This window comes from Somniosus microcephalus, chromosome 5 (assembly GCF_052327205.1).
Source record: "Somniosus microcephalus isolate GS21.2 chromosome 5, FLI_Smic_1.0, whole genome shotgun sequence".
In the NCBI taxonomy this organism is placed as follows: domain Eukaryota; kingdom Metazoa; phylum Chordata; class Chondrichthyes; order Squaliformes; family Somniosidae; genus Somniosus; species Somniosus microcephalus.
In genome coordinates, this window is record NC_140991.1 from 204,227,290 (window position 1) to 204,255,264 (window position 27,975).

At 47.0% G+C, this 27,975-nt stretch overlaps 1 protein-coding gene across 10 annotated transcripts in view; it reads left to right on the top strand.

The window, feature by feature from the left end:
• Window positions 1–27,975, top strand: part of LOC147117523 (RNA-binding motif, single-stranded-interacting protein 3) — a 2,125,417-nt gene that overhangs the window by 1,751,118 nt on the left and 346,324 nt on the right. For all 10 annotated transcript variants that reach the window (XR_015078466.1, XM_085988580.1, XM_085988577.1 and 7 more), the window contains one exon: window positions 19,901–20,058. Coding sequence is in view for 9 of the 10 variants with exons in the window: in XM_085988580.1 (XP_085844706.1) it covers window positions 19,901–20,058 (158 nt within the window). In the remaining variant the exon portion in view is untranslated. The remainder of the gene's footprint in view (window positions 1–19,900; window positions 20,059–27,975) is intronic.

Here is a 27,975-nt window from a genome sequence, read left to right on the forward strand (position 1 = left end):
GAGGACTGTAAGGACACGCCTCTCCCCTCTGAAGTCATGACGTCATCACGTTTCCCGCCGTTGGGAACGTCACGTGACCTGCGTGATGACGTCATCGCACTGGATCGACATTTTACCGAACCCGCGCTATTTATACAGAGCAAACATTTAAAGGTAACAAACCCCTGTTAAAGGCAATTATATACATTACTGCAAGAGTCTCTTGGTGGCTTTGCCACATACGCCCCCCCAGAATTGTCTTTAATAAGAAAAGTCAATCGCCGAAGAGGTCGGACGAGCCTGTTGGAATGACTCCTAAATTCCCGGAGAGGAAAATGCTAAGCAGGCGGTGAGCCGGCAGGTGTAGCGACTCGGTCAGGGGCGGCAACAGCCGGTGGTCGGCCCTGGCGCGGCGGTTGAGCAGGCACGACTGGCTGTTCTAGGTCCAGGTGCGCGGGCTTGAGGCGATCGACGGAGATGTGGTCCGGCCGGCCCCCGAGGTCGACCAAAAAGCTCTTAGCCCCCGTCTGTAAAACCCGGAAGGGACCCGTATACGGAGGCCTGAGCGGGCTGTGGTGGGCGTCGTGACGAACAAACACAAATTTGGCCTTCATCAACTCCACTGGAATGTGGGAGGCAGGAAAACCGTGCTGCGACGTCGGAACCGGCCTGAAGCACTGGGCCGCTTCCCGGTGGGCTTCCCGCTGACTGGCCGCAGACCACGGCCGTGTAGGGGACGGCAGGAATTCGCCTGGAACCCGGAGTGGCTGGCCGTAAACCATCTCCGCGGCAGAAGACTGCAGGTCCTCCTTCGGCGCTGTGCGCAACCCCAGCATAACCCAAGGTAGTTTATCGACCCATGCCGCGTCCAGGAGGCTAGCTCTGAGCGACGCCTTCAACGAACGGTGAAAACGCTCACACAACCCATTCGCCTGCGGGTGGTAGGCTGTGGTGCGATGGAGTGTGGTGCCTAAGGCCGAGGCCACCGCGTTCCAAAGCTCAGATGAGAATTGCGGACAGCGGTCGGACGAAATATCCGTCGGAACTCCAAAGCGTGCTACCCATGACGCGATAAAGGCTCGAGCTACATCTGTAGAGGTGGTAGACGTCAGGGGAACCGCCTCGGGCCATCTCGTGGTGCGATCGACCATCGTCAGAAGGTGCGTGAAACCCTGCGACGGCGGGAGTGGCCCCACAAGGTCGACGTGGACGTGGTCGAACCGGCGTTCCGGCACCTCGAAGGTGGCCAAGGGGGCCCTGACGTGTCGTTGGACTTTGGCTCGTTGACAAACCACACACATGTTCGCCCAGTCGCGGACGTCCTTGCGCATCCCTCTCCATACGAATTTAGATGCCATTAACTTCTGCGATGCCCTCACACCAGGATGCGAAAGCCCGTGTATGACGTCAAAAACCGACCGGCGCCAGGCAGATGGAACAATCGGACGGGGGTCCTCCAAGGAGACGTCGCAGAGTAAAGCGGTGCCAGCCGAATGGAATGGCACATCCCTCGGCTGAAGGCTGGCGGAGTCGGAATGAAAGGCTCGAGTCTCCGGGTCGGCAGCTTGGTCGGCCGCCATGCGCGCATAATCAATTCCCAATTGAACGGCCTGGATGGTGGCGCGGGACAGGCAATCCGCTACCACGTTGTCCTTCCCGGCCACGTGCCGGATGTCGGTGGTAAATTCGGAAATATATGTAAGCTGTCGTTGCTGACGAGCCGACCACGGTTCGGCAGTCTTGGCCATCGACAAACGCAGTAAAGTGGTGGCCCTCGAGCAGAAAACGAAAATGGCAAATGGCCAAAAACAACGCCAACAGCTCCCTGTCAAATGTACTGTACTGGCGTTCGTGCCATCGCAGCTGTCGGCTGAAAAACGCCAGTGGTTGCCACGTGCAGTCGACCCATTGCTCTTGGACAGCTCCAACGGCGTAGTCCGACGCATCAGTTGTGAGGGCGATGGTGGCTCCTGGCAGGGGGTGTGCCAACATCATCGCGTTCGTGAGGGCAGTCTTCGTGTCTCCGAAGGCGCGGTCCATCTCCGGCGTCCAAACCACGGGCTTCTTACCCGGCTTCCCTCTGAGGGCCTCGTAGAGCAGCCGCATTAGTTGCGCAGCCATGGGAACAAAACGATGGTAAAAATTTACCATACCCAGGAACTCCTGGAGCGCCTTCACAGACTGCGGCCGCGGGAAAGCCGCGATCACCTCCACCTTGGCCCGAAGCAGCATGGCCCCCTCTGAAGTGATGCGGTGGCTGAGGAAGTCGAGCTGCTGCAGGCCGAACTGGCATTTGGCTGGGTTGACAATGAGGCCGTGCTGTTGAAGACGACGAAAGAGGATGCGCAGGTGCTGGAGATGTTCCTCCTTTGTGGCGCTGGCGATTAGTATGTCATCCAGATAGACGAACAAAAATTTGAGATCCCGCAGCACTGAATCCATCAGGCGCTGGAATGCCTGCGCCGCGTTTTTAAGTCCAAACGGCATGCGGAGGAACTCAAACAGGCCAAAAGGAGTGATGACCGCTGTCTTTTGGACGTCCTGGGGATGCACCGGTACCTGATAGTACCCACGGACGAGGTCGACCTTGGAGAAAACCGAAGTCCCTGCCAGATGTGCGGTGAAATCTTGTATGTGCGGTATGGGATACCGGTCGGGAGTCATGACATCGTTGAGGTGATGGTAGTCACCGCAGGGCTGCCATCCACCCCCGGGCTTGGGGACGATGTGGAGAGGTTGAAGACCAGGGACTATTCGACCGGTGAATAATCCCCAACCTCTCCATCGCGGCGAACTCTGCCTTAGCAGCTGCGAGCTTACCGGGCTCGAGCCGCCGTGCCCTGGCGTAGACGGGAGAGCCGGTCGTCGTTATATGGTGCTCCACCCCATGTTTGGCGGTCGAAGCCGAAAAGGTGGGCTTGGTCAGCTCGGGAAAGTCCCCGAGGAGGCGGGAGAAGTCGTCGGGAGGTGGCCAAGCGCAGGAGACCGAGTGCGGCGTGACCGTGCCGCGTACATATGGAATACAGTCGAATGTGGTGGCATGAACGAGCCGACGATTTTTAAAATCAACCAGCAGGCCGTTGGCGCATAAAAAGTCGGCGCCTAGGAGTGCCTGTGAGATGCTGGCGGTGACGAAATCCCATATAAAACATTGGCCACCGAAGCAGACCTGGACCCGGCGGGTCCCGAAAGTACGAATCGCGCCCCCGTTGGCAGCTTGGAGGGAGAAATCCCAACTGCCGGACCGAAGGTCGAGGACCGACGCGGGAAGGATGCTGCATTGCGCCCCTGCGTCACACAAAAAACGACGGCCCGTGATGGAGTCGGTTAAATAAAGTAATTTCCTGGAATCGCCAACCACCATCGTGGCTGCGGGGCACGCCCCGGATCCGGTGCTCTTGACGCGCAGGGGTCTGTTCGTTGCTTTGGGTGCGAAACTGCAAGGCGGACGGCAGCATCTGGCCTTCACGCCAAACCGGGCGTGGTAATAGCAGAAACCGGTTGGAGGAGACGTCGAGGCAGGGCCCTTTGGGGCGGGGCATCACGCGATGGCGCAGTATTGCTGTTGGACCGCGTATATTTCATCCGCCTCTTCAGCGAGCGCTATACAATCCCTGGCGTCCGATCTGGCAGTTGAGTGAGGAACAGTTTGCGGAACAGGAAACATTGCGGCTCCGACCCCAGGAGAGTGAGCATCTGGCTCATCAACTCCGAAGGTTTGGAGTCACCCAACCCGGGCAGCGTGAGTAGGCGGCATGCATGCTCTGCCTTCGTAAGGCCGAATACCTGCATGAGCCGAGCCTTAATGGCGACGTACTTGTCGGTAGCCGGGAGGTTTTCCAGTAGGCTGATGATCCTCGATGCCGTCGAGCTGTCGAGTGCGGAGACCACATAAAGATAACGGGTCTGATCCTGCACGACGTTGCGGAGCTCGAACTGCGCCTCCGCTTGTACGAACCAGGAGGCTGCCTGTTGTTCCCAAAATTGGGGGAGCTTCAAAGCCACTGCATTGGCTTCCATCATGGCCTGCGTTCCGTTTCCGCCGCAAAAAACGTCCGCGAGGATTCGGGGTCACCAATGTAGGAGTTCTCAACTCCTAACGAAAGTACTGAGATTGAAACTGGCAGTTAACCAAACGTGGTTTAATGCACTGGTAAAAGTTACAAACAAAAAACGCAGGAGAAACTCTAAACAGGTCTGTACAATACTTGGTTCCACGAGGACTGTAAGGACAAACCTCTCCCCTCTGACGTCATGACGTCATCACGTTTCCCGCCGTTGGGAACGTCACGTGACCTGCGTGATGACGTTATCGCGCTGGATCGACATTTTACCGAACCCGCGCTATTTATACAGAGCAAACATTTAAAGGTAACAAACCCCTGTTAAAGGCAATTATATACATTACTGCAAGAGTCTCTTGGTGGCTTTGCCACATTACAATATTTGTTGATTTACAACAAATGCAATTGGTGAAAAAACAGATAGAAGCAATAAAATTAAACAAATGTATTAAGAGTAATGTCTATCGCCTCAATTGCATTGGGCAGGAATATTGAGACCAAAGGCACTGCAGAGGAAAACGACTGCACTGATTCCTGGTGTTCGAGGGAGGAGCTATAAAGAATGATTTGATAAACCAAGGTTTTAAAAAGCGACATCTCTCAAAAGGGATCAAATAATGGTGTAAGAGAACCCATAATGGGCTAGAGAAAGTAATGTCGGAACAGTATGCTGGAGGTACACCAAGGCAACAGGACAAATGGGCACAAGTTCAGGGTTGTGAAAAGGCAGGTTTAAGGCAGACACCAGGAAGTATTCCTTTACACACAGGGTGACGAGTGGCTGGAATAAGTTGCCAGCAAGGGCAGTTGAAGCTAGGACACAGGAGACACTTAAGAAACGGGCAGATGCTATAATGGGAGTTAATATTCTGATAGGATGAGATCAAATGGACCAAAGAGCCTTCTTTATCTGAATCTTTCTGGTTTGTCCAGACATTTCTGGAGCATTTGTATAAATTCTATAAATTATAGACCCAAACAGACTATTCTGAACCCTCAGGCACCAGTTTCTTTCCCTTTCACTGTGAAAAAGTTACAAATCGTTCCTTTCAATCTCTGCTGCTGTTGTGCCAGATGTGAAAAGCCTTTTATTCTCTGTAAACAGCTCTAATGTGCCAATTCATTCCTCTGTAAGTAGTGTGCGACAAAATTGTACAAGATATATCTGCATGTATTTAAAAATAATAAAGGAAAATATTTGCGGGAAGATGTCCTCTGTGTAATAAAATCATAAACTTGTCTAAAAGAATGTGTCCCCAATTTTGCTAGATATAACAGAGGAATTCATGTGTAAGCTTCTGTTGAGCATTGGCTTAGAAAAACAAGGCATTGAGGACCAAAAGAGGGATAATTTCTAATGGATGTATCAGATTATCGAGGACCAGTCTGTTACACACAGCATGCACTGAACTTGTAATGAGGCCCAGGAGCACGTGAAGTCCAACTTTCCTTCACTTGTGGCCCTTGGCAGACCTGGCATTCCACATATGTGTGGGCCTGAATTGATGGCCCATAAGTTTTGAAAACTTACTGAAAGCTGAGGTTAAAGAGAAAGAGGGATAAAGAAACAAACAATTTTTGAGAAAAAAAGTAAAAATCTGCACATGAAATTGCTTCATGTTGGGTCTGTGAGAGTGGCCCTCAAGCTAGTCATAACTAAATGGAAATAAAATGGAGGCACTTGAGTAATAAAAGTTAGTGCATACCACCAATTTACAATATTGCTGTGCTGCGATAAGAACAAGAGTAGGACATTTAGCCCCTCGAGCCTGTTCCACCTTTCAATTAGATCATGGCTGATCTGTACCTGAACTCCATTTACCCGCCTTTTCTCCAAATTATTGATACCCTTACCTAACAAAACTCTATCAGTCTCGGCTTTGATAGCTCCAATTGTCCCAGCATACATGGACTTTTGGGGAGAGGGTTCCAGATTTCCACCACCCTTTTTGTGAAAAAATGCATCTCGATATCACTCCTAAATGGCCCAGCTCTAATTTTAAGATTGTGTCCCCTTGTTCTGGATTCCTCTACCAGAGGAAATAGTTTAAGAACATAAGAACACAAGAAATAGGAGCAGGTGTAGGCCATTTGGCCCTTCGAGCCTGCTCCACCATTCAATAAGATCATGGCTGATCTTCTACCCCAACTCCACCTTCCCACACTATCCCCATATCCCTTAATTCCCTTTGTTCCCAAATATGTATCGACCTCTGTCTTGAATATACTCAACGACTGAGCGTCCACAGCTCTCTTTCTACGTATCTACCCTATTGAATCCGCTTATCGTTTTAAACACCTCAATCTTCTAAATTCAAGTGCACCATATACTAGTAACTTTTACAGAGTGGAGAAAATGCATGTCAAATGCAAATGCACAGCATATGTAATTAGCCATGGTGTGGAGATGCTGGTGTTGGACTGGGGTGGACAAATGTAAGAAATCACACAACACCAGGTTATAGTCCAACAGCTTTATTTGAAATCACAAGCTTTCGGAGCGCTGCTCCTTCGTCAGGTGAAGTGACAAAGGAGCAGCGCTCCGAAAGCTTGTGATTTCAAATAAAGCTGTTGGACTATAACCTGGTGTTGTGTGATTTCTTACATATGTAATTAGAGTACTAGTCCAATCTTCATAATATTTATTTTTTCAGGTAATGTTTTCATTAAACGACAAACAAACATGCATAACCAGTTTAAACAGACACCTTTGCAGACACAAATCTCTATTCCCACTAGTAAAAGTCTTTGTGAAACCACCTGCCTGGCTGTGTTAATTTATTTTAATTTAACTCCAGGTGCTCATGCATTACTCTCAGCTCAACAGTAACATCTCATTTATTACTGTCATCCATCATAGTACAACCCAGTCTCTAGAAAGTGAAATTCCACTCATACTACAGACAGTGATACAGGGACTTAGCCTAATAAATATCAGCCATTTCCCTGCTCGTGTTCTGACCACATATTATCCAGAGCAACCGTAAATTCGACCCACTTCCTGCTGTAGGTTCCTGTCATGGCAAAACCATCAAGAAATATATTGAGGGACAATGGGCTGGATTTTACCAACCTCGGTGGGTCTGTGACGGGCGACGTCGGTGGCAGGTCCCGGCCTCACTGCTGGCTCCAGCCCGCTGTGTAAAATGAATTTCCCCTGATTGGGCTTGTTAAACCCGCCCAGTGCGTCTCCTGGTCAAAGGAAGCGGGTCTGATGATGTTATTTGATGACACGTCATCAGCTGGTTTCCTTAAAGGGACCATAAGCAAATTGATTTTGACATTTGTGCTGTCAGTGTTCTACAGCATTGAGGTACTGCAAACACTGACAAGCACTGCACAAAGGTGCAGGGCTGCATCTAGGCTCTCCCATGATTATGGAGGGAGTCACAGCACACAGGGAGGTTCTCTTCCCTTCCAATGGGCGAAAGAGACCTTCCCAGGAGACCAGTGCAGCCTGGTTGCACATTGCACAGGAGGACACAAGCAGGGATGTCATCAGGAGGACCAGGCTGCAGTGGCGCAAACCTTTCAATGGTCTCAGTAGATCACGAAACGTTACTGCAAAGCCACACTCAACCTCATCACATCCCCATCACTCTGCCTTCCCTACCCTACTCCTGCACATCTTTACTCACACCAACTTACCTTGCACCTCCGCCCATCCCTCTCTATCTACATTTTCACTTCCCCATCTCACTAGCCACCCCTCACACTCACCCTCATCCTAGTCCAATCATCCAACTAACAACACACAAGGGTAGGCACTTGGGTGTTTTAGCCAATGTTCATGTAAAGTTTCTAATAATGTGCTGTCAAATATTGAAACCTTTATTTTGAACACTTTGCATTCTTGGACAGATTTGTGTGCACTTTTGGAAATGGCTTAGTGAGTTGCAGTGAATGGTGAGACATAACGGTACCCGCCGCAAAGGTGAGGAGTGTGAAAGGAATGGCTTGGGCATTGTAGGGATGCTTTGTGGCGTAGGTGTGGTGTGGTGGCAACTTGGTGCATCATGTGGCAGCCAGGGTGTACAGTGTCAAGTGAAGTAAATCTGGCCATGGTGAGGCCACCCCTGGCCTCCCGGGCAGCAATGTGGTCGGGTGCTGATGCCTTGTGTTCTGTGCAGCATCAGTTGATTGTGGAGAAGGTTAGTGTTGTTGTTGGTGCTGCTGGTGTGCCTGGTGATGCTGGTGTTGGGGCTGATCGTGGTGGGATTCTGAGGACCAAGGGCATCGATGCTGATGGAATAGATGGCAGGTGAAGTAGAGATGACAGAAGCGCTCTGTCAATTGTGGGAGAGGTAATGAGGTCAGACTGGATGGAGACTTGAGTAAAGACTTGCAGCATTCTGAATCTAGTAGAAATGCAGTTTAGAGAAGCTAGTGGTTAAGGGAAGATATCTGATTCAGCTGGGAGCTTTGACTTGACATTTGAAGCTGTCAACTCATCAGCTGAAACAATGCAAGTCACCTCCCGCCTCAGGTTCAATGACAAGGGCTGGAATTTTGCCAGTGCTCAGAGGGCGGGTTAAAAAAAATCTTACTTTTCCTTTCTGTGTCTTTTTTCTCTCTCTCTTAATCCAATCTTTCTGTACCTGATTTGACATTTAATTCATCCATTCTACTTTACACTTCCTTCTCAGACCTTGTGCTGTTAATTTCACAATCCTTTAATCTGATTGGTTAAGGAGATACACAGTTGCCTGGTCTCTTCACTCAGGTCCCAGATGCCTGGTTTCCCTCGCTGCGCTGTTATCAGCTCGCACTTTCAGCAACTTCCCAGGCAAAAAATGTTATAACCTAAACATGCAAAGGCAAGTCTAACTAATGGCAGACACCACTAAATACCCTGCTACAGCAACTTATGTCCCAATGACTCCAAGCTGACCTGGAGGCAATTGCCTAATACACTGATCAAGCCCAGTTGTTTGAGTTTATGGATTGGCAAAGTTGTGAGGTTACTATAGAAAAAAAAACACTTCTTTTCTATGCACCTCTCACTTTGAATGATGTATGCATTGTGTCCAATGTATATATTTTCTTTTAAACCTATGTAAATGACACAAAAAGTAGTTATCTGCACAGCATAAAAAAGGAAAACAACTTTTAAAATCGTGATGGTGTTCAGATGCACTTTGTGACTGTATGTATCTATGGGGGAGAAATTGGGTGAGTAGCGCCACCTGTTAGCGCCTAAAGAGGCAGTCAGTGGCTGTAGCGCCACTGGCTGCGTCTCCCACGATATTCAGTAGGGGCACTAATGGTGGCGTTAGGCATTTGCGCTGCGCCGCCACCGATGATGTCATCGGTGTGCGCAGTGCCCCATTCGTGCCCCGTTCACGATATTTGGTGTTCGCTACCCGCGCCCGGTTCACGGGGCCTTACTGTGCCGGCAACGGGGCCTTACTGTGCCGGCAGCGGCGCAAGTTAAGGTGGAGGTGCGGGGCGGCCACTTTTTCGGCGGCCACCCGCCAGCACCTCCGTCCCCGGCCTCCTAACCCCCCCCGCCCGCGGCATTGCCGGCTGTTTCCCGAGAGCCCGGCACTTCTCCTTGGTGCCGGGCTCATTTGCCGGCACTCGCGAGCGGGGATCGCGCTGTTGCAGGCACCTCCCCCTTAACAGTGGGAGGAAGGCCTGCAGTACCGCAGTGTGCTGTGCCGCAGCATGTGGCGCTGCGGCACGTTGCGCTGCGATAATCAGTTTCAGCGCCCTAAGAGGGACGCGGAGCGCCTCGAGCCTCGCCCCGTGTCCCTCGAGCAGCACTGAAACTGAATTTCTGGCGATCGGTATCACTCCGATCGCTGCGCTAAATCCTGCGCTCAGGCGACTTTTGCGCCACTTTGGCGCCCCAACCCAATTTCTAGGCCTATATGTTTAAAATATCTGAAAACTAGCTGGAATATAAATTCATTGATCACTTCTGTCAGGAAAAAAATTGTTGGCAGAGCGCGAAACAAGACTTCAAAGCCATAGTTGATTTTCCTTTGTTTTTATTCTTTAACTTCTGACACTTCAAATTTCTGCTATATTGCAACAGAATGCAGTTACCAAGGGATACCTGCATTCATAATCATTCTGATTGAAGGAATGGTCAAGGCTAACTAATGGATTTGAAATAAATTGAGATTGTGTTTTGTTTTAATATGAGGCATAGTGGTACTTGGACATGCTGTTTCATTTATTAAACTTTTAATATATAAACCCTACATAACAGGAGGGTGACCCAAGACTGCCTTTATGTTCTTCTCCATGGGTGTAAATTGATGCCAACTGGTGGAAATTTTTCACATAGCTTTGTGTCGCTAATTCTCCAGTGGTGTGTATTTGACCCAATTATACTTTTGTAAGATTTTCTATGACTACAATAAGATAACGGGGAGTCAAAACCATTTTTTAGTGTTAAAAATATCAAGATTTTTTGGAAGTGAAGTATTTGTGCTCCTGATTTTATTTTTGCACAGCCAAAGCTCGACTCTTTGATAGTTATATCAAATGCTCTAAACCAAATGATTGGCTCCTAAACTGCAGAGCTGCAATAGCCTATTTAATTGCTGACTAAATAATAATTGCCCAGAATTTGCTGAATAAATAATGGCATCTCAACAACGCATGCCGTTTTTTATGTATAAATTGGCCAGCAGCTTGTGGCGAGGAAGAAATGCCCCGTGAATTGCGAATCGTCACAAGTTGCTGGCCGATTTACACCGCTTTGCCGTTAGCTTCGCGAAAACGGCATTTCACTCTTAACCTCCCCACGATTTTACATAGAAACATAGAAACATAGAAGATAGGAGCAGGAGTAGGCCATTCAGCCCCTCGAGCCTGCTCCGCCATTCAATGAGATCATGGCTGATCATCCAAATTCAGTACCTGGTCCCTACTTTCTCCCCATATCACTTGATCCCTTTAGCCTTAAGAAATATATCTAACTCCTTCTTGAATATATTTAATGAATTGGCCTCAACTGCCTTCTGTGGTAGAGAATGCCACAGGTTCACCACTCTCTGGGTGAAGAAATTCCTCCTCATCTCTGTCCTAAATGGCTTACCCCTTATCTTTAGACTGTGAGCCCTGGTTCTGGACTCCCCCACCATCGGGAACAGCCTTCCTGCATCTAGTCTGTCTAGTCCTGTTAGAATTTTATAAGTTTCAATGAGATCCCCTCTCATTCTTCTATATACCAGTGAGTATAAGCCCAATCGACCCAATCTCTCTCCATACATCATTCCTGCCATCCCAGGTATCAGTCTGGTGAATCTTCGCTGCACTCCCTCCATGGCAAGAACATCCTTCCTCAGATAAGGCGACCAAAACTGCACACAATACTCAAGGTGTGGTCTCACCAAGGCCCTGTACAACTGCAGCAAGACATCCTTGCTCCTGTACTCAAATCCTCTCGCTATGAAGGCCAACATACCATTTGCCTTCTTAACCGCCTGCTGCATCTGCATGCTTACCTTCAGTGACTGGTGCACAAGGACACCCAGGTCTTGTTGCACTTCCCCTTCTCCCAATCTATTGCCGCTCAGATAATACTCTGCCTTCCTGTTTTTGCCACCAAAGTGGATAACCTCGCATTTATCCACATTATATTGCATCTGCCAGACATCTGCCCAATCACCCAACCTGTCCAAATCATACTGGAGTTTCTCGGCATCCTCCTCACAGCACACACGCCCACCCAGCTTTGTGTCGTTTGCAAACTTGGAGATATTACATCTAGTTCCCTCATCTAGATCATTAATATATATTGTGAATAGCTGGGGTCCTAGCACCGATCCCTGCGGTACCCCACTAGTTACTGCCTGCCACTTGAAAAAAGAGCCGTTTATTCCAACTCTTTGCTTCCTGTCTGCCAGCCAGTTCTCTATCCAAGTCAGTACCTTGCCCCCAATCCCATGTGCTTTAACTTTACACACTAATCTCTTATGCGGGACCTTATCGAAAGCCTTCTGAAAGTCCAAATACACCACATCCACTGGTTCTCCCTTATCTATTCTACCAGTTACATCCTCAAAAAATTCCAGTAGATTATTCAAGCATGATTTACCTTTTGTAAATCCATGTTGACTTTGTCTGATCCTGTCACTGTTTTCCAAGTGCTCTGCTATTACATCTTTTATAATGGACTCTCGCATTTTCCCCACTACCGATGTCAGGCTTTTCATGAAGTTGCTGCTTTTGCACATTCATTGTCCATTAAAGCAATAGTGATAGGGGATTCAATAGTTAGGGGAGCAGACAGGTGTTTCTGCGGCCACAAACATGACTCCAAGATAGTATGTTGACTCCATTGTTCCAGGGTCAAGGATATCACTGAATGGCTGCAGGGCATTCTGAGGGGGGAGGGTGAACAGCCAGAGGTCGTGGTCCATATCGGTACCAACGACATAGGTATGAAGAGGGATGAGGTCCTGCAGGCAGAGTTTAGGGAGCTAGGAAAGCGGTTTAAATGCAGTACCTCAAAGGTAGTAATCTCCAGTGCCATGTGCTAGTGAATACAGAAATAGGAAGATAGAGCAGATGAATGCGTGGCTGGAGAGATGGTGTAGGAGGGAGGGCTTTAAATTCCTGAGGAATTGGAACTGTTTCTGGGGGAGCAAGACAGGTTGCACCCCAACGGGAACGGGACCAAAATCCTCGCGGGAGGGTTTGCTAGTGCTGTTGGGGAGGGTTTAAACTAGCTTGGTAAAGCGATGGGAACCTAAGTATAAAGTCAACAGGGAGGGAAAAATAACTGGAATTGGAAAAAAAAAACGTAGAAAGTAAATTGGAATGACAGAGGAATCAAGGGCTAGATAGTAGTCAACAAGGAGGTTTGCCTGTACTAAATGGTATATACTTCAATGCAAGGAGTATAGCAAACAAGGCAGATGAGCTGAGGGCACAGGTAGATACTTGGGACTATGATGATATGGCTATTACAGAGACGTGACTGAAAGAGGGACAGGTATGGCACCTCAAAATTCCTGGTTACAGGATTTTCAGACGGGAGAGAGCGGGAGGTGAAAAGGGAGGGGGGTGTCACGGTATTGATTAAAGAAACTATTACAGCTGCAAAGAGGGATGATGTGTTGGAGGGTTCATCAAATGAGGCCATATGGGTCGATTTGAAAAACAAAAAGGGGCGATCACACTGCTGGGAGTGTACTACAGACCCCCAAACAGTGAGAGGGAGATAGAAGAACAAATACGTAGATAAATTTCTGAGAAGTGCAAAAACTACAGGGCAGTAATAGAAGGGGATTTCAACTACCCCAATATTAACTGGGATAAAATTAGTGTGAAGGGTATAGAGGGTGCGGAATTCCTAAAATGCATCCAGGAGAACTTTTTTAGCCAGTATGTAGCAAGCCCAACAAGGGAGGGGGCGGTTCTGGACTTAGTTTTAGGGAATGAAGCTGGGCGGGTAGAAGGCATATCAGTGAGGGAGCATTTTGGTGCTAGTGACCATAATTCTGTTAGATTTAATGTAGTTATGGAAAGGACAAGGATAGACCACGAATAAAAATTCTAAATTGGAGAAAAGCAAATTTTGTTAAGCTCAGAGGGGATTTAGCCATAGTGGACTGGAAACAGCTATTTGAAGGTAAATCAGTGTCAGAGCAGTGGGAGGCATTCAAGGAGGAGATCTGGAGGGTTCAGACCAAATATGTGCCCTTAAAGAAAAAAGGTGGGATAACAAATCTAGAGCCCCCTGGATGTCTAGGGACATACAGAGTAGGATAAAGAAAACAAGGGAGGCGTGTGACAGATACCGAGGGCTAAATACTCCAGAATCTTTAGAGGAGTACAGAAAGTGCATAGAAACATAGAAGACAGGAGCAGGAGTAGGCCATTCGGCCCCTCGAGCCTGCTCTGCCATTCAATGAGATCATGGCTGATCATCCAAACTCTGTACCCTGTCCCTGCCCTCTCCCCATATCACTTGATCCCTTTAGCCTTAAGAAATATATCTAACTCCTTCTTGAATATATTTAATGAATTGGCCTCAACTGCCTTCTGTGGTAGAGAATTCCACAGGTTCACCACTCTCTGGGTGAAGAAATTCCTCCTCATCTCTGTCCTCAATGGCTTACCCCTTATCCTTAGACTGTGACCCCTGGTTCTGGACTCCCCTGCCATCGGGAACATCCTTCCTGTATCTAGTCTGTCTAGTCCTGTTAGAATTTTATAAGATTCAATGAGATCCCCTCTCATTCTTCTAAACTCCAGTGAGTATAAGCCCAGTCAACCCAAGCTCTCCTCATATGTCATTCCTGCCATCCCAGGTATCAGTCTGGTGAATCTTTGCTACACTCCCTCTATGGCAAGAACATCCTTCCTCAGATAAGTGCAGGGGTGCAATTAAAAAGGATATTAGGAAAGCAAAGAGAGAGCATGAAAAATTCTTGGGAAGTAAAATCAAGGAAAACCCAAAGATGTTTTACAAATATATTAAGAGTAAGAGGATAACTAAAGAAAGGGTAGGGCCTATTAGAGATCATGAGGGTAATCTGTGTGTGGAGGCGGGAGATGTCGGTAGGGTTCTTAATGAATACTTTGCGTCTGTTTTCACAAAGGAGAGGGGCGAAGCAGGCATTGCTATCAGGGAGGAGGAGTGTGAAATATTAGATGAAATACACATAGTGAGAGAGGAAGTATTAAGGGGTTTAGCAGCTTTCAAAGCGGATAAATCCCCAGGCCCGGATAAAATGTATCCCAGGCTGTTAAGTGAAGCAAAGGAGGAAATTGCAGAGGCCCTGACTATCATTTTTCAATCCTCTCTGGCTTCAGGTGTGGTGCTGGTGGACTGCTAATGTGGTATCCTGTTTAAAAAGGGAGAAAAGGATAGACCGAGTAATTACTGGCCTGTCATCCTAACCTTGGTGGTGGGAAAATTATTGGAAAGAATTCTGAAGGACAGGATAAATCTTCACTTAGAAAGACATGGATTAATCAAGGATAGTCAGCACAGATTTGTTAAGCGAAGGTCATGTCTGACAAACTTGATTGAATTTTTTGAGGAGGTAAGAAAGAGGGTAGATGAGGGTAGTGCGTTTGATGTAGTGCATATTGACTTTAGCAAGGCTTTTGATAAGGTTCCACATGGCAGACTGGTCATGAAGTTAAAAGCCCATGGGATCCAGGACAAAGTGTCAAGTTGGATTCAAAACTGGCTCGGAGACGGGAAGCAGAGGGTGATGGTTGATGGGTGGTTTTGTGACTGGAATGCTGTTTCCAGTGGGGTTCCGCAGGGCTCAGTACTAGGTCCCTTGCTTTTTGTGATATATATCAATGATCTTGACTTGAATATAGCGGTTATGATTAAGAAGTTTGCAGATGATATTAAAATCAGCTGTGTGATTGATACTGAAGAAGGAAGCTGTGGACTGCAGGAAGATATCAATAAATTTATCAGGTGGGCAGAACAGTGGCAAATGGAATTCAATCCAGAGAAGTGTGAGGTAATGTATTTGGGGAGGGCTAACAAGGAAAGGGCATATGCATTAAATGATAGGACACTGAGTAGTGTAGAGGAACAAAGGGACCTTGGAGTTCATGTCCACAGATCCCTGAAGGTAGCAGGCCAGGTAGATAAGGTGGTTAAGAAGGCATACGGAATGCTTGCCTTTATTAGCTGTGGCATAGAATACAAGAGCAGGGGCGTTATGCTTCAACTGTATAAAACACTAGTTAGGCCTCAGCTAGAGTACTGCGTGCAGTTCTGGTCACCACATTACAGGAGAGATGTGATTGCACTAGAGAGGTACAGAGGAGATTTACAGGGATGTTGCTGGGTGTAGAGAATCTTAGCTATGAGGAAAGACTGGATAGGCTGGGTCTGTTTTCCATGGAACAGAGGAGGCTGAGGGGAGACCTTATTGAAGTGTATAAAATTATGAGGGGCATAGATAAAGTGGATAGAAAGGACCTATTTCCCTTAGCAGAGGGGTCAAAAACCAGGGGGCACAGATTTAAAGTAATTGGTGGAAGGTTTAGAGGGGATTTGAGGGGAAATTTCTTCACCCAGAGGGTTGTGGGGGTCTGGAACTCACTGCCTGAAAGGGTGGTAGAGGCAGGAACCCTAACCACATTTAAGAAGTACTTGGATGTGCACTTGGGATGCTGTAACCTGCAGGGCTACGGACCAAAAGCCGGCGCGGACACGATGGGCCGAAGTGGCCTCCTTCCGTGCTGTAACTTTCTATGATTCTAAGCTCACCACTGAAAATTAAGTCTAGTAATTAACTTTTAACAATATGATAATTGTTGATAACTGCCAATCAACCTCTCTGGCCCAGAAAGTGAACAATTAAAAGTGTAAAGACTCATTCCTTCAGGATATAAATTGTTGAAGATTTAAAAAATTTAATTTTTTTTTTCTTACTTTTCCTTTGTGTCTTTTTTCTTTTGCTTTTATTCCAATCTTTCTTTCCATCTCTTTATTTCTCTTCCTGTACTTGATTTGACACCCTAATACACCCTCCTTCTCAGTCCTTCCTCTGTTTATTTCTCAATCCTTTAATCTCATTGGTTAAGGAAATACACTTTTTTTCCCCATTGTTGACCAAGTTCCCAGATGCCCTGTTGCCCTCACTGTGTAGTTATCAGCTTGCATTTTGTGGTCAAAATTTTTTAAAACCTAAACGTGCATGAACAAGTCTAACTAACTGGGCACGGCGCGAGGTGCCCCACTCCAGCAAAATCTGGGCCATTCTGTATAACTGAGGCAGAGTTGCAATCCCGAATTTAAGTATGTCATTTTGAGGAGCTTTAATCCATTTTACAACTGGCTGTAGTTTGTGGTTTTTATTGAGGAAGGTTACATTCCTAATTCTGACACATTTTTGTTTTGCAATTCTGTGATTTCTTGAGCTTTTCTCTTGTTTTTTTTTTACTGAGAGATCATTCATAATTTTGGGTGGAGAGGAAGAAATTAAATTCCTAGTAATACAAGCCAAGCCTACTTTAGGAAAGATTCTGTCAGCAGCCACAGAGTGGAAGATGTCAGTGCTCCTACTAATGAATTTTCTCAGCAAGACAACAAGCAAATATGCAGGAGGAAAGAAAAAGTCAAATTCAGAGTGGGTCACCAGATTTTTGGCAGAAGACTGCAGTATAAGCCACATCTTGTATGGTCAATTTGAGTCATTGCCCTTCTTGGCAGAAGCTTGCTATCTCCGGAGAGCTTCTTGTGCAGCGAACGGTTTAACATTCTGTACTGTTGAGCCAAAGGTGGCTCTGAATCCCAAACCAGTGCTACATTTATGTTACCTGCATGCTTTATTGTGGTTTTCTTTTCCTAATTCACCACAAAATATAATGAGATCATAGATTTATTAATTAGGGGAGCATTTTTCTGCCACTTATTTATGGCAGAATTCTTTAATAGCGTCTGTATCTTAGGAATGAGCGTTTTACAATTTCAAGTATCTCACAGAATATTAAAAGACTTTTGCAGCTTTTGAAAAGCTGCTTAATGAGACTTTGCATTTTAATGTGCAGCAACCGTTCCCAATTACTGGGATTTAATAAGCTTAAGAAAGCAGTATCTTCCAAATGCTGCCATTTATTTTACAGTTTAAATGCTCTCTGGAAAGGCACTCATACACTGTAGCTGTCATCATATAATGACTGTTAAATGGTAACTGAGGCAAAAGTTGAAACCTGAAGCATTTTATAAACATGTAATTGACACTTTCTGATACTGTAGTGTTCATAATATTGTGTATGTTTTGTAACGCATCTTCTTCTGTGTTATTTTTAAACCATATTGTTCAATAGTTCTGCCTTGTAATGATTACAATTATTGCTCTGCAGTTGCGATAAAGCATGAAAGTCTTTGGTATCAAATTTTCCAAAAGGTATCTCAATCAACTTTCTGACATATGATTTGATTTTTGTGTGTGTCTTCACTTAAAACCATTACCATTGTAAAGGATGGGGACAATTAAAGTGGGGTGTCACAAATATGGGATATGTGCAGAAAGCTTTTGGAGAACTTTGAAAGGTATCTCAACCCATTTGCAGCCTTTACCAAGGCTGAAGGGGCAGGAGGCTAAGATGTGCCAGACCAAAATGAAGGGAAAGAGAATGCTAGGTGCAGGTATGCGCCTGCAAACAACTGATAGAGTAGCCCAGCACTTACCCCTTGCTTCATGGCTGCTGGAGTAAAGGTGGTGGTACATGAGCTGCTGGTGAAGTAAAGGTGGTGGTACATGAGCTGCTGGTGAAGTAAAGGTGGTGTTACATGAGCTGCTGGTGAAGTAAAGGTGGTGTTACATGAGCTGCTGGTGAAGTAAAGGTGGTGTTACATGAGCTGCTGGTGAAGTAAAGGTGGTGGTACATGAGCTGCTGGTGAAGTAAAGGTGGTGTTACATGAGCTGCTGGTGAAGAGGGTCACCCTCTGTGCTACACCACTACACCATCCCATAGCTCAATATTGCATCATGCCTGTAATGAGGTGCCGCCAAATTTCAGGTCACAGGTGACCATTACTCTCCCTTCAGGTCCAAGTCTTCTGCTGCATGGTAGCCACAGTAGTCCTTGCACTAAGTAGCACAGTTTTGCATTTGCCTCTCTGCTGACTCTGACCCTAAGAAGAAAGATCCCTACATCATTGCCAGGTAGGTGTGCCAGGACCTGATGAAATGGTTAGTGACATCTTGGCAGATGCAGCCAAACAGACAACACTGGCTCCTAATCACCCTGACATGCCTCCTTCCATGCAGCACCATGCTGTAATTGGGGTGCTGAAGAACCTTCCAGCATAACAGTTAATCAGGCATTCACATCATGTTGCGATGCCACCGGGGATCTGCTGTGTAGTCTCCTTTAGGTAGAGGAGTCCCGATTAGCACATGTCTATCACAGTGAGATTTAAAAAAAAATTGTTCTTGGGAGGTGGAAAGGCAGCATTTATACCCCATCTTTAGTTGCCCAAAGGTCAGTGATGCCGCTGGAAGGAACAGGTTCAAGCCTGTGGTCAGACAACAGAGACCAGTGACTTTAGGGATTAGGAAGGACAGAGGAACAGTGTGAAGGAAAAGGTCAGGGCACTGATTCCCCAATTCCTTTGATAAACATTGGGTCAGGTCAGCCGTGGATTTAACAGTGGCTCAGCAATGAATCGCTCAGCAAATTATTATTATTGGTACGCCAGGAAGAAGAAGCAGTCACTGATCATCTGTTAAGGGCAAAATAAAAGAAAGTAACAAATGGAAAGCTACAATGAAAAATTCAAAATATATGGCAACTTACCTTTACCAAGATGGTTGAGAAATAAAAACAAGTGTTCTGCAGAGCCAGCTGTGGTCAGAGCATAAAGTGCAGCTGGCAGACAGCAATTGCAGCATAGACAGACACAAAACCATGGAAAGTCCTGCAAAACCAGCATTACCCACAGGCATCAAAGGAGAAGAATTACATAGGTCTTCTCAATGGACTGTGGCAGGACACATCAAATGTAATAATATATATTGTATATATATGTGTGTGTGTGTATATATATATACATTTACACGTGTATGTATCTGTGTGTGTATGTACACTATATATATTCACGTGTGTGTATATATAATTTCTTTCTTTAAAACAGATAAAGCTTTAAGAATTCAAGGTGTTATGCAGATTTTGAAAGACAGGGTATGAAAACGCAGTGCTTGTACATTGCCATAGTGATTTTTATTGATAACAGATTATTTACTATGATTTGTGATTAGTTTTAAACCATAAGATGGCCTTTCTGAGTTGTTATTGCGTTATTTGACTGTGCTCTTTCTGGTAGTCTTGCTGTTTTTGTATATCTGGAACTATTGGAAAATCCACTTTGAGCTGTAGAGATTCATGTCATTTTTCTTCTTTCTCTGCAGCAGCAGGAACAGGACCCAACCAACCTGTATATCTCAAACCTGCCCATATCCATGGATGAGCAGGAACTGGAGAACATGCTGAAACCTTTTGGCCACGTGATCTCCACAAGGATATTGAGAGATGCAAATGGAGTAAGCCGAGGGGTGGGATTTGCCAGGTGAGACAGGGGCCTTTCTTTCGATAAAGCTGCCACTAATAAATCAAATGGGGCATCATTTTAACCTAATCCGTCTGGTGGAAGTAAAAATCAGGTGGCGTGTAAAACAGGCTGATCTGCTCGTGTCAGTTGTCTACTGGGCATCTCATATTTTCTTCTTTCTCTGCAGCAGCAGGAACAGGCCCCAACCAACCTGTATATCTCAAATCTGCCCATATCCATGGATGAGCAGGAACCCACAATTATCCCCAAGAAGTCAACAAACCAATAAAAAAATGATTGACAGTTATTGATATGTTCCATGCAAAGCACAGCAGGATTTTTCTGACAATCTGAACAACCAACTAAAGGGAATCACTACTTGTTGCGTTGTCTGATACTCAAACACACACAGATTGTAGTTTGTATATAGGGGTATATTTTCCTGTGTGTGCAAAGTTAAAGTAAAATTCTTCCAGTAAACTTTGATTGTAAACAAGTAGTTTCTTTTTAAGAACTCCTGACTCCTTTCCACCATCTACAAGGCACAAGTCAGGAGTGTGATGGGATACTCTCCACTTGCCTGGATGAGTGCAGCTCCAACAACACTCAAAAAGCTGAAGATGGTTGCAAACGCTTCAGCCTTGTCCTTTTCACTCACGTGCTAGGCTCCACCATCATTGAGGATGGGGATATTCATGGAGCCTCCTCCTTCCATTAGTTGTTTAATGGTCCACCCTTAATACCCTTATGTAACAAAAATGTATAAATCTCAGTTTTGAAATTTTCGATTGACCTAGCCTCAACAGCTTTCTGGGGGAGAAAGTTCCAGATTTCCACTACCATTTGTGTGAAGACGTGTTTCCTGACATCACCCCTGAACGGCCTAGCTCTAATTGTAAGGTTATGTCCCCTTGTTCTGGACTCCTCCTCCAGAGGAAATAGTTTCTCTCTATCTACCTTATCAAATCCTTTAATCATCTTAAACACCTCAATTAAATCACCCCTTAATATTCTACTCAAGGGAATACTCAAGAGTTGGGCTATTTGCCCAGTGACTGGAGGGACCCTTTGCCCGTATAGGATACAAGGGTTTGCACTATAATATTGCTCAAATGCAAGAGAAGAATGCTATTCATAACAAGAAGTAAGATGGCTTTTTAGTCAAGACACAACACCTGCTGCATAAAACGTGTATTTGCTACGATACTGGCATCATTGCACCATAGGTACTGTTAAAGTGATGAGATCCTCTTTATACGGACCTTAGTGAGAGCACTTTGCAAACATACTGACATCTTTCCACAGTGCCTTTGTTTGCAAGAGAGTGCACACAGTTTCGACGATGCATGTACAGAATGTTAATATATGAGAAGCACATACTGTTAATATGGAAGCATGTATTATTTATGCAAGAGCTCTGCTCATCTGAGACACGAGATAAATACTGACTCTTCCACTACCAAAATAGACCGTTTTGGGGTCAGAGGCAGCACCTCTGTCCGTAAGCAACCAGTTCTTCTCTCAGACACTCATGGACCTGACTCGACTTCACTACTCATGTGTTATGCAGTCCGTTCCAGTTATTGTTTAAATATCAGAGCTACATTGGGAGAGGTAGAAAATGGAATATTTTGCAATGATGGAATTAAAATGAAACCCAATTTGGTTCATTTCTCCATCACAGTTGTTTTATGAGCTGCAAACAAAACTAAGGGCAAACCTTTCAACTTCGGCGGGTATGTAAAACTGGCGTAGCGGATCGGAGGCCTGTTATACTTTGTAGAACAATTTTGAAACTGCTCTTTGACTGAATGTTGAAACTTCATTGGCTTCAGATTGACTTGATTATTCGGTGTAACTGAAGTGAAACTTGCTGATTTCTCTGTTTCATCAGTCAGTCAGTCAACAACACTCAATCAACCGGCTCCAGATATAGTAGAAATGCTAATGGAACAGAATTTTGTCATGGAAATCAAGAATTTGCTATAAAGAGTTTCTACGGTATTTTGAACATAGTAGGAGCAGCGTAAGATTTTTTTTCTTCGCTCTGCATGTACAGCAGGTAGTTGAAAGGATGTCAACTTGCCTAGAGTTATGTAATGGCAGAGTCCCATAAGGTTTCAGGTACCACACAGGGACAAAAGGTTCAGTTGTGGTAACTGAGCACCACATGAAAGGAGAACTGCAAACAGTGTTCCATTCTTTGTGCTGCTGCTCTCTGTCAGGGCTGATAAGTTTTCACTTGACTTAAAGCCAAACGTGTGCCAGATTGCTGATAACATCTGCTGGAATTTCAGATCAACTAATTGAGAAATTCTAGTAGAAAATGAGAGCCTTCTTCATACAGCTGCAATTGACAGTATAGTTCAACTCTCAAGAGGTAGTTTGTTAGAGGAGCTTACATGTGATAACCCTTTTTGAAAGTATGGCTTACATTGATTACACTTAACAACTCTTCCTACAACATCATGGTATCACAGACCACTAATATTTTTAAAAATTGCGCATCAGCTGTCATGTTGATAATTGTGTATATTTTTACTCTTGCAAGTTCCAGTTCTCTCTTGACCACTTCTCTCTTGAAGAAGTTGACTTGTGCTGTGGCTCATGTGATTTCCAGGAAGAAGACTGAATAATCAAGAGTGGCAAACTGAGGTACCGCAGCACCACCCTGGCTTAGATTAATGAACTCAGCACAGACCATCCAAATCTAGGCTTGTAATTTGCAATGCTTCTTACCATAGACTGGTTTAGTTGTTGGAAGAGCAGAATAGGCCTCAGGGCTTCTCTACCTTACCTCCAAGACAACTCTGCCATTGGCTGACAGATGTACATGTTTGAATGTTCGACAGATACTAGTAAATGTTTCTCTCTTGTAATGTTAGCCCCTTCCTCATTACTTTGCAATGCTGTATCTAGCAGCCTGTTCAAGAGATTATTCAATTTAAATAAGGATGGAAACTGATTTTAAATTTCAGCTGAGGCTGGAATTTAGCCACACATACTCCATGATGACTAAACCAGTTTATGGTAAAAAGCATTCACCTATTAATACTCTACCTTCGAAATTACAAACCGAGATTTGCTGGTCTGTGCTGAGTTCTCCAATCTAAGTCGGGGTAGTGCTGGGCTACCTCAATTTGCCACTCTTGATCACTATTCAGTGTTCTTCCTGGAAATCACATGCTTATGGAAGCTGCATGAAGACAGAATTGGGGTTGGCAGTGATGCCTTCCATGTTGAATAGTCTGCTGACCTCTTTGCTCTCATATTTGAGGAATAGGGCCATTGCCATCCATGGAAATGGGCCACAGCACAAGTCAGCTTCTTCAAGAGAGCAGTGGTACAGAGATTATCCAAAGGGGAATTGGATGGAAGAAAGGAATTAATCCTAATCCTTCTGCTGGAGATTTAAAAAAGAAAATTATTCTAATCACAAGCCAACTTAAAATCTCAGACTCCATTTTGTCAGGTTGGTTGCCATCTAACTCATCAACAAAGAAACCACAAAAATGGCGTGTGGATGTGTGCCCATGATTGGTACATTTCAACAAAGAGATGATTGGGCTGGCTGTGGACCGGACCGAGTGGCTGAGCCTCTTAGTTTATCACCCAGGAGTTCATGAATTTCAGTTGCAAGTTGGCTGGATCCAGGATAGGTCTGTCTTTGTCAGGCAGATAAATTGTTATCTGGACTACTAAGTGAAATGATGTGCCGAAGGAGAGGAGAGGGCAGAGGGGAAAAACTGATACCATCCAGCATGTTGTGCTTGACTCTCCCTCCTGCCAATCTTCGGCAGAGTGACAATGATGAGCTACTGAGACCTCCGTGCTTCTACAATGGCAGATTTGGTAAACATACAGTACGTCACTGCATGTGTACTGATACTGAATCTGCACCTGCCACATTTGTCTGTTAGATATCAGTTGAACGGAAGATCAAATATGTCCCAATTTTCTACTAGCTTTTTAAAATCCTAGGATTCATGGTTACTGAATTCAAACCGTAATATCAAACAGTTTGCTTGTGTAATATTCCTCTGTCAATTATTTTAATGAGCTAGTAATGCATTTTAAATACGTCATTAAAATAGTGGCCATGGTGTGGCGATGCCGGTGTTGGACTGGGGTGGACAAATGTAAGAAGTCAAACAACACCAGGTTATAGTCCAACAGTTTTATTTGAAATCACAAGCTTTTGGAGCGCTGACATGAACCCAAGATCCCGGTTGAGGCGAAGAATCACTGAAAAGACTACACGATAACATCAACAAGTTCCATCCCACCATCAAACTCACCATGGACTACTCCTCAGAATCGGTTTCATTCTTGGACACACGAATCTCCATCAAAGACGGACACCTCAGCACTTCACTCTACCGCAAGCCCACGGACAACCTCAGGATGCTTCACTTCTCCAGCTTCCACCCTAACCACGTTAAAGAAGCCATCCCCTATGGACAAGCCCTGCGAATACACAGGATCTGCTCAGACGAGGGGGAATGCGATGGACGCCTACAGACGCTGAAAGACGCCCTCGTAAGAACGGGATATGAGGCTCGACTCGTCGATCGACAGTTCCGACGGGCCACAGCAAAAAAAATCGCATAGACCTCCTCAGAAGACAAACACGGGACACAGCCAACAGAGTACCCTTCGTCGTCCAGTACTTCCCTGGAGCGGAGAAACTACGCCATCTTCTTCGCAACCTTCAACATTGTGGTAAACCACTGTTTGTATTCCACTGTGTACATGCCTGTACATGTCTCGGCTGGCTCCTCCCACGAGTCCAGGTATAAAGGTGACTGCTCCACAGTCCATCTACATTCTGGACCGGTCGACCACTCGAGGCACACCTTCATTCTCTTGTTAATAAAAGCCTGTTAATTACTCGCTTAATCTCAGTCTTTTGAGTTATTGATAGCGCATCAATTTTATTAACAAGATTTTTTATAATGGAGAAGATCCTCACACCAGCATGCCTGGACTTAGATCATCGGGAGGCGGACTCACCAACAAGTTTACTCACTGGCTTAGGTGTTTCGAAAAATTCCTGACCGCCTCCGCTGCAATCAAATCGGACGAGGACAAACTGGATGTCCTGACCTCCAAAGTGAACCACCGAGTGTACTCGGTCATCCAGGACGCGACCTCGTATGCGGATGCTATCAAGCTCCTCAAGGACCAGTACACGCGCCCAGTGAACGAGATGTACACTAGGCACCTCCTGGGGAGTCGTAAACAACAACCTGGGGAATCGACCGAGGAATACCTTCAGGCACTGTCTGTGCTTGGCCGGGCCTGTGGTTGTAAGGATGTAAAGGCCGCCGTGTACACAGAGGAACTTATCCGGGACGCTTTTGTAGCGGGCCACAGGTCCAATTACACCCGACAGCGACTGCTGGAGCAGAGTGACCTCGATCTCAACAAGGCCTCTGAACTCGCACTATCATTAGACGCAGCCTACCGGGGCATGGATGCCTACTCCTCTGCACCGTGGACGCCGCGGGGAACGACAGCCTGGGACACGGTAGGACCGTCTCATAGTGCCGTGCCACCCCAGCCACATCCCAGCAACGGCCCAACTACCGCAGCAGTGTCCCAAGGCCAGACAGCAGTGCCCCAAGGCCAGAAATGCTACTTCTGTGGCCAGGCCAAACACCCCAGAGCGCGCTGCCCGGCGAAAAATTCGACCTGCTCGGGCTGCGGGAAGAAAGGACACTACGCCAGCGTCTGCAGAGCCAAAGCCACCCCCAACCCCAGCAGCACCGCGTGTGGGCCGTGCGGGCCGCCATCTTGGGCCTCCCCAGCCATGTGCGAACCACCGGAACAGCAGCCATTTTGGACGCCTCCAGCCACATGGGGATCATGGACGCCGCCATCTTGGACGACAGCCGGGACACAACAGGCCCCCAACACCGCCTCATCTGATACCCGCAGCGACACACCGACCCCTACGCTGGCCTCCGTTACGCTGGACCAAGCGAGACCGCACCAACTGGCCCGGTCCACTATGGACATTAAGGTAAATGGTCACGAAACAATCTGCCTTTTTGACTCTGGGAGCATGGAGAGCTTCATCCACCCCGACACGGTGCGGCGTTGCTCTCTCCCAGTCCTGCCCGCGCACCAGCGGATTTCTATGGCCTCCGAGTCCCAGTCGGCGGACATTGGCGGCTACTGTGTGGTGACACTCGTAGTAGACGGGACTGTGTACGATAATTTTAAACTTCTGGTCCTGCCCGACCTCTGCGCTGCCGTTCTACTGGGGTTAGATTTTCAGTGCCACCTTAAAAGTGTTACGATAGCGTACGATGGACCACTCCCCCCACTCACAGTCCGCAGCCAGCAGCTTCAAAATTGCCCGCCGCGCACCAGGTGCAACCTCTCCACACTCAGAGTCACCCCCCCCCCACTGTTTGCTAACCTCACCCCCGACTGTAAGCCGATCGCCACAAAGAGCAGGCGCTACAGTGCCGGGGACAGGGTTTTCATTAAAACCGAAGTGGAATGGCTCCTGAAGGAGGGGATTATTGAGGGCAGCACCAGCCCCTGGCGAGCCCAGGTTGTGGTCGTTAAGACCGGCGAGAAGCAGCACCTGGTCATCGACTACAGCCAGACAATAAATCGCTACACCCTGCTGGACGCTTACCCACTCCCCCGCATAGCTGATATGGTCAACCAGATCGTGCAGTACCGCGTCTTCTCGACCATTGACCTGAAATCAGCGTACCACCAGCTCCCTATCCGCCCTGAGGACCGCCAGTATACTGCCTTTGAGGCAAACGGCCGCCTCTACCACTTCCTTAGGGTTCCCTTTGGCGTCACCAACGGGGTCTCCATCTTCCAAAGGGAGATGGACCGGATGGTCGATCAAAATGCATTGCAGGCCACTTTCCCATATCTGGACAATGTGACCATCTGCGGCCATGACTTGCAGGACCATGACGCAAACCTCGAAAAATTCCTCCGCACCGCCCAACTCCTGAACCTGACGTATAACAAGGAGAAGTGCATATTCCGCACAACCCGCCTCGCCATCCTTGGCTGTGTTGTGGAACACGGAGTCATCGGTCCCGACCCCGACCGGAGGCGTCCCCTTATGGAACTCCCACTGCCCCACTGCCTCAAGGCCCTGAAGAGGTGCCTAGGGTTTTTCTCCTATTACGCCCAGTGGGTCCCCTACTATGCGGACAAGGCCCGTCCGCTGATCAAGTCCACCTCCTTTCCCGTGAAGGCAGAGGCCCGCTTAGCCTTCCACCGTATCAAGGAAGACATTGCCAAAGCCACCATGCACGCAGTGGACGAATCCATCCCCTTCCAGGTGGAAAGCGACGCGTCCGACTTTGCCCTGACCGCTACCCTTAATCAGGCGGGGAGACCCGTGGCCTTCTTTTCACGAACCCTCCAGGGCCCGGAGACCAGACATTCCGCTGTTGAGAAGGAGGCCCAGGCTATTGTGGAGGCTGTGCGTCATTGGAGGCACTACCTGGCCGGAAAACGATTTACCCTGCTCACTGATCAGCGTTCAGTTGCCTTTATGTTTAACAACAAGCAGAGAGGCAAAATCAAAAACGACAAGATCTTGAGGTGGAGAATCGAACTTTCCACCTACAATTACGAGATCTTGTACCGGCCCGGGAAGCTCAATGAACCCCCGGATGCTCTATCGCGTGGCACCTGCGCCAGCGCGCAGATCGATAGACTGCGGGCCCTCCACAATGACCTCTGCCACCCGGGGGTCACCAGGTTCTTCCACTTCATCAAGGCCCGCAACCTGCCTTACTCCATTGAGGAGGTCAGGACCATGACCAGGAACTGCCAAGTCTGCGCTGAGTGCAAACCGCACTTTTATAGACCAGACAGGGCTCACCTGATAAAAGCCACTCGCCCCTTTGAGCGCCTGAGCGTTGATTTTAAAGGGCCTCTCCCCTC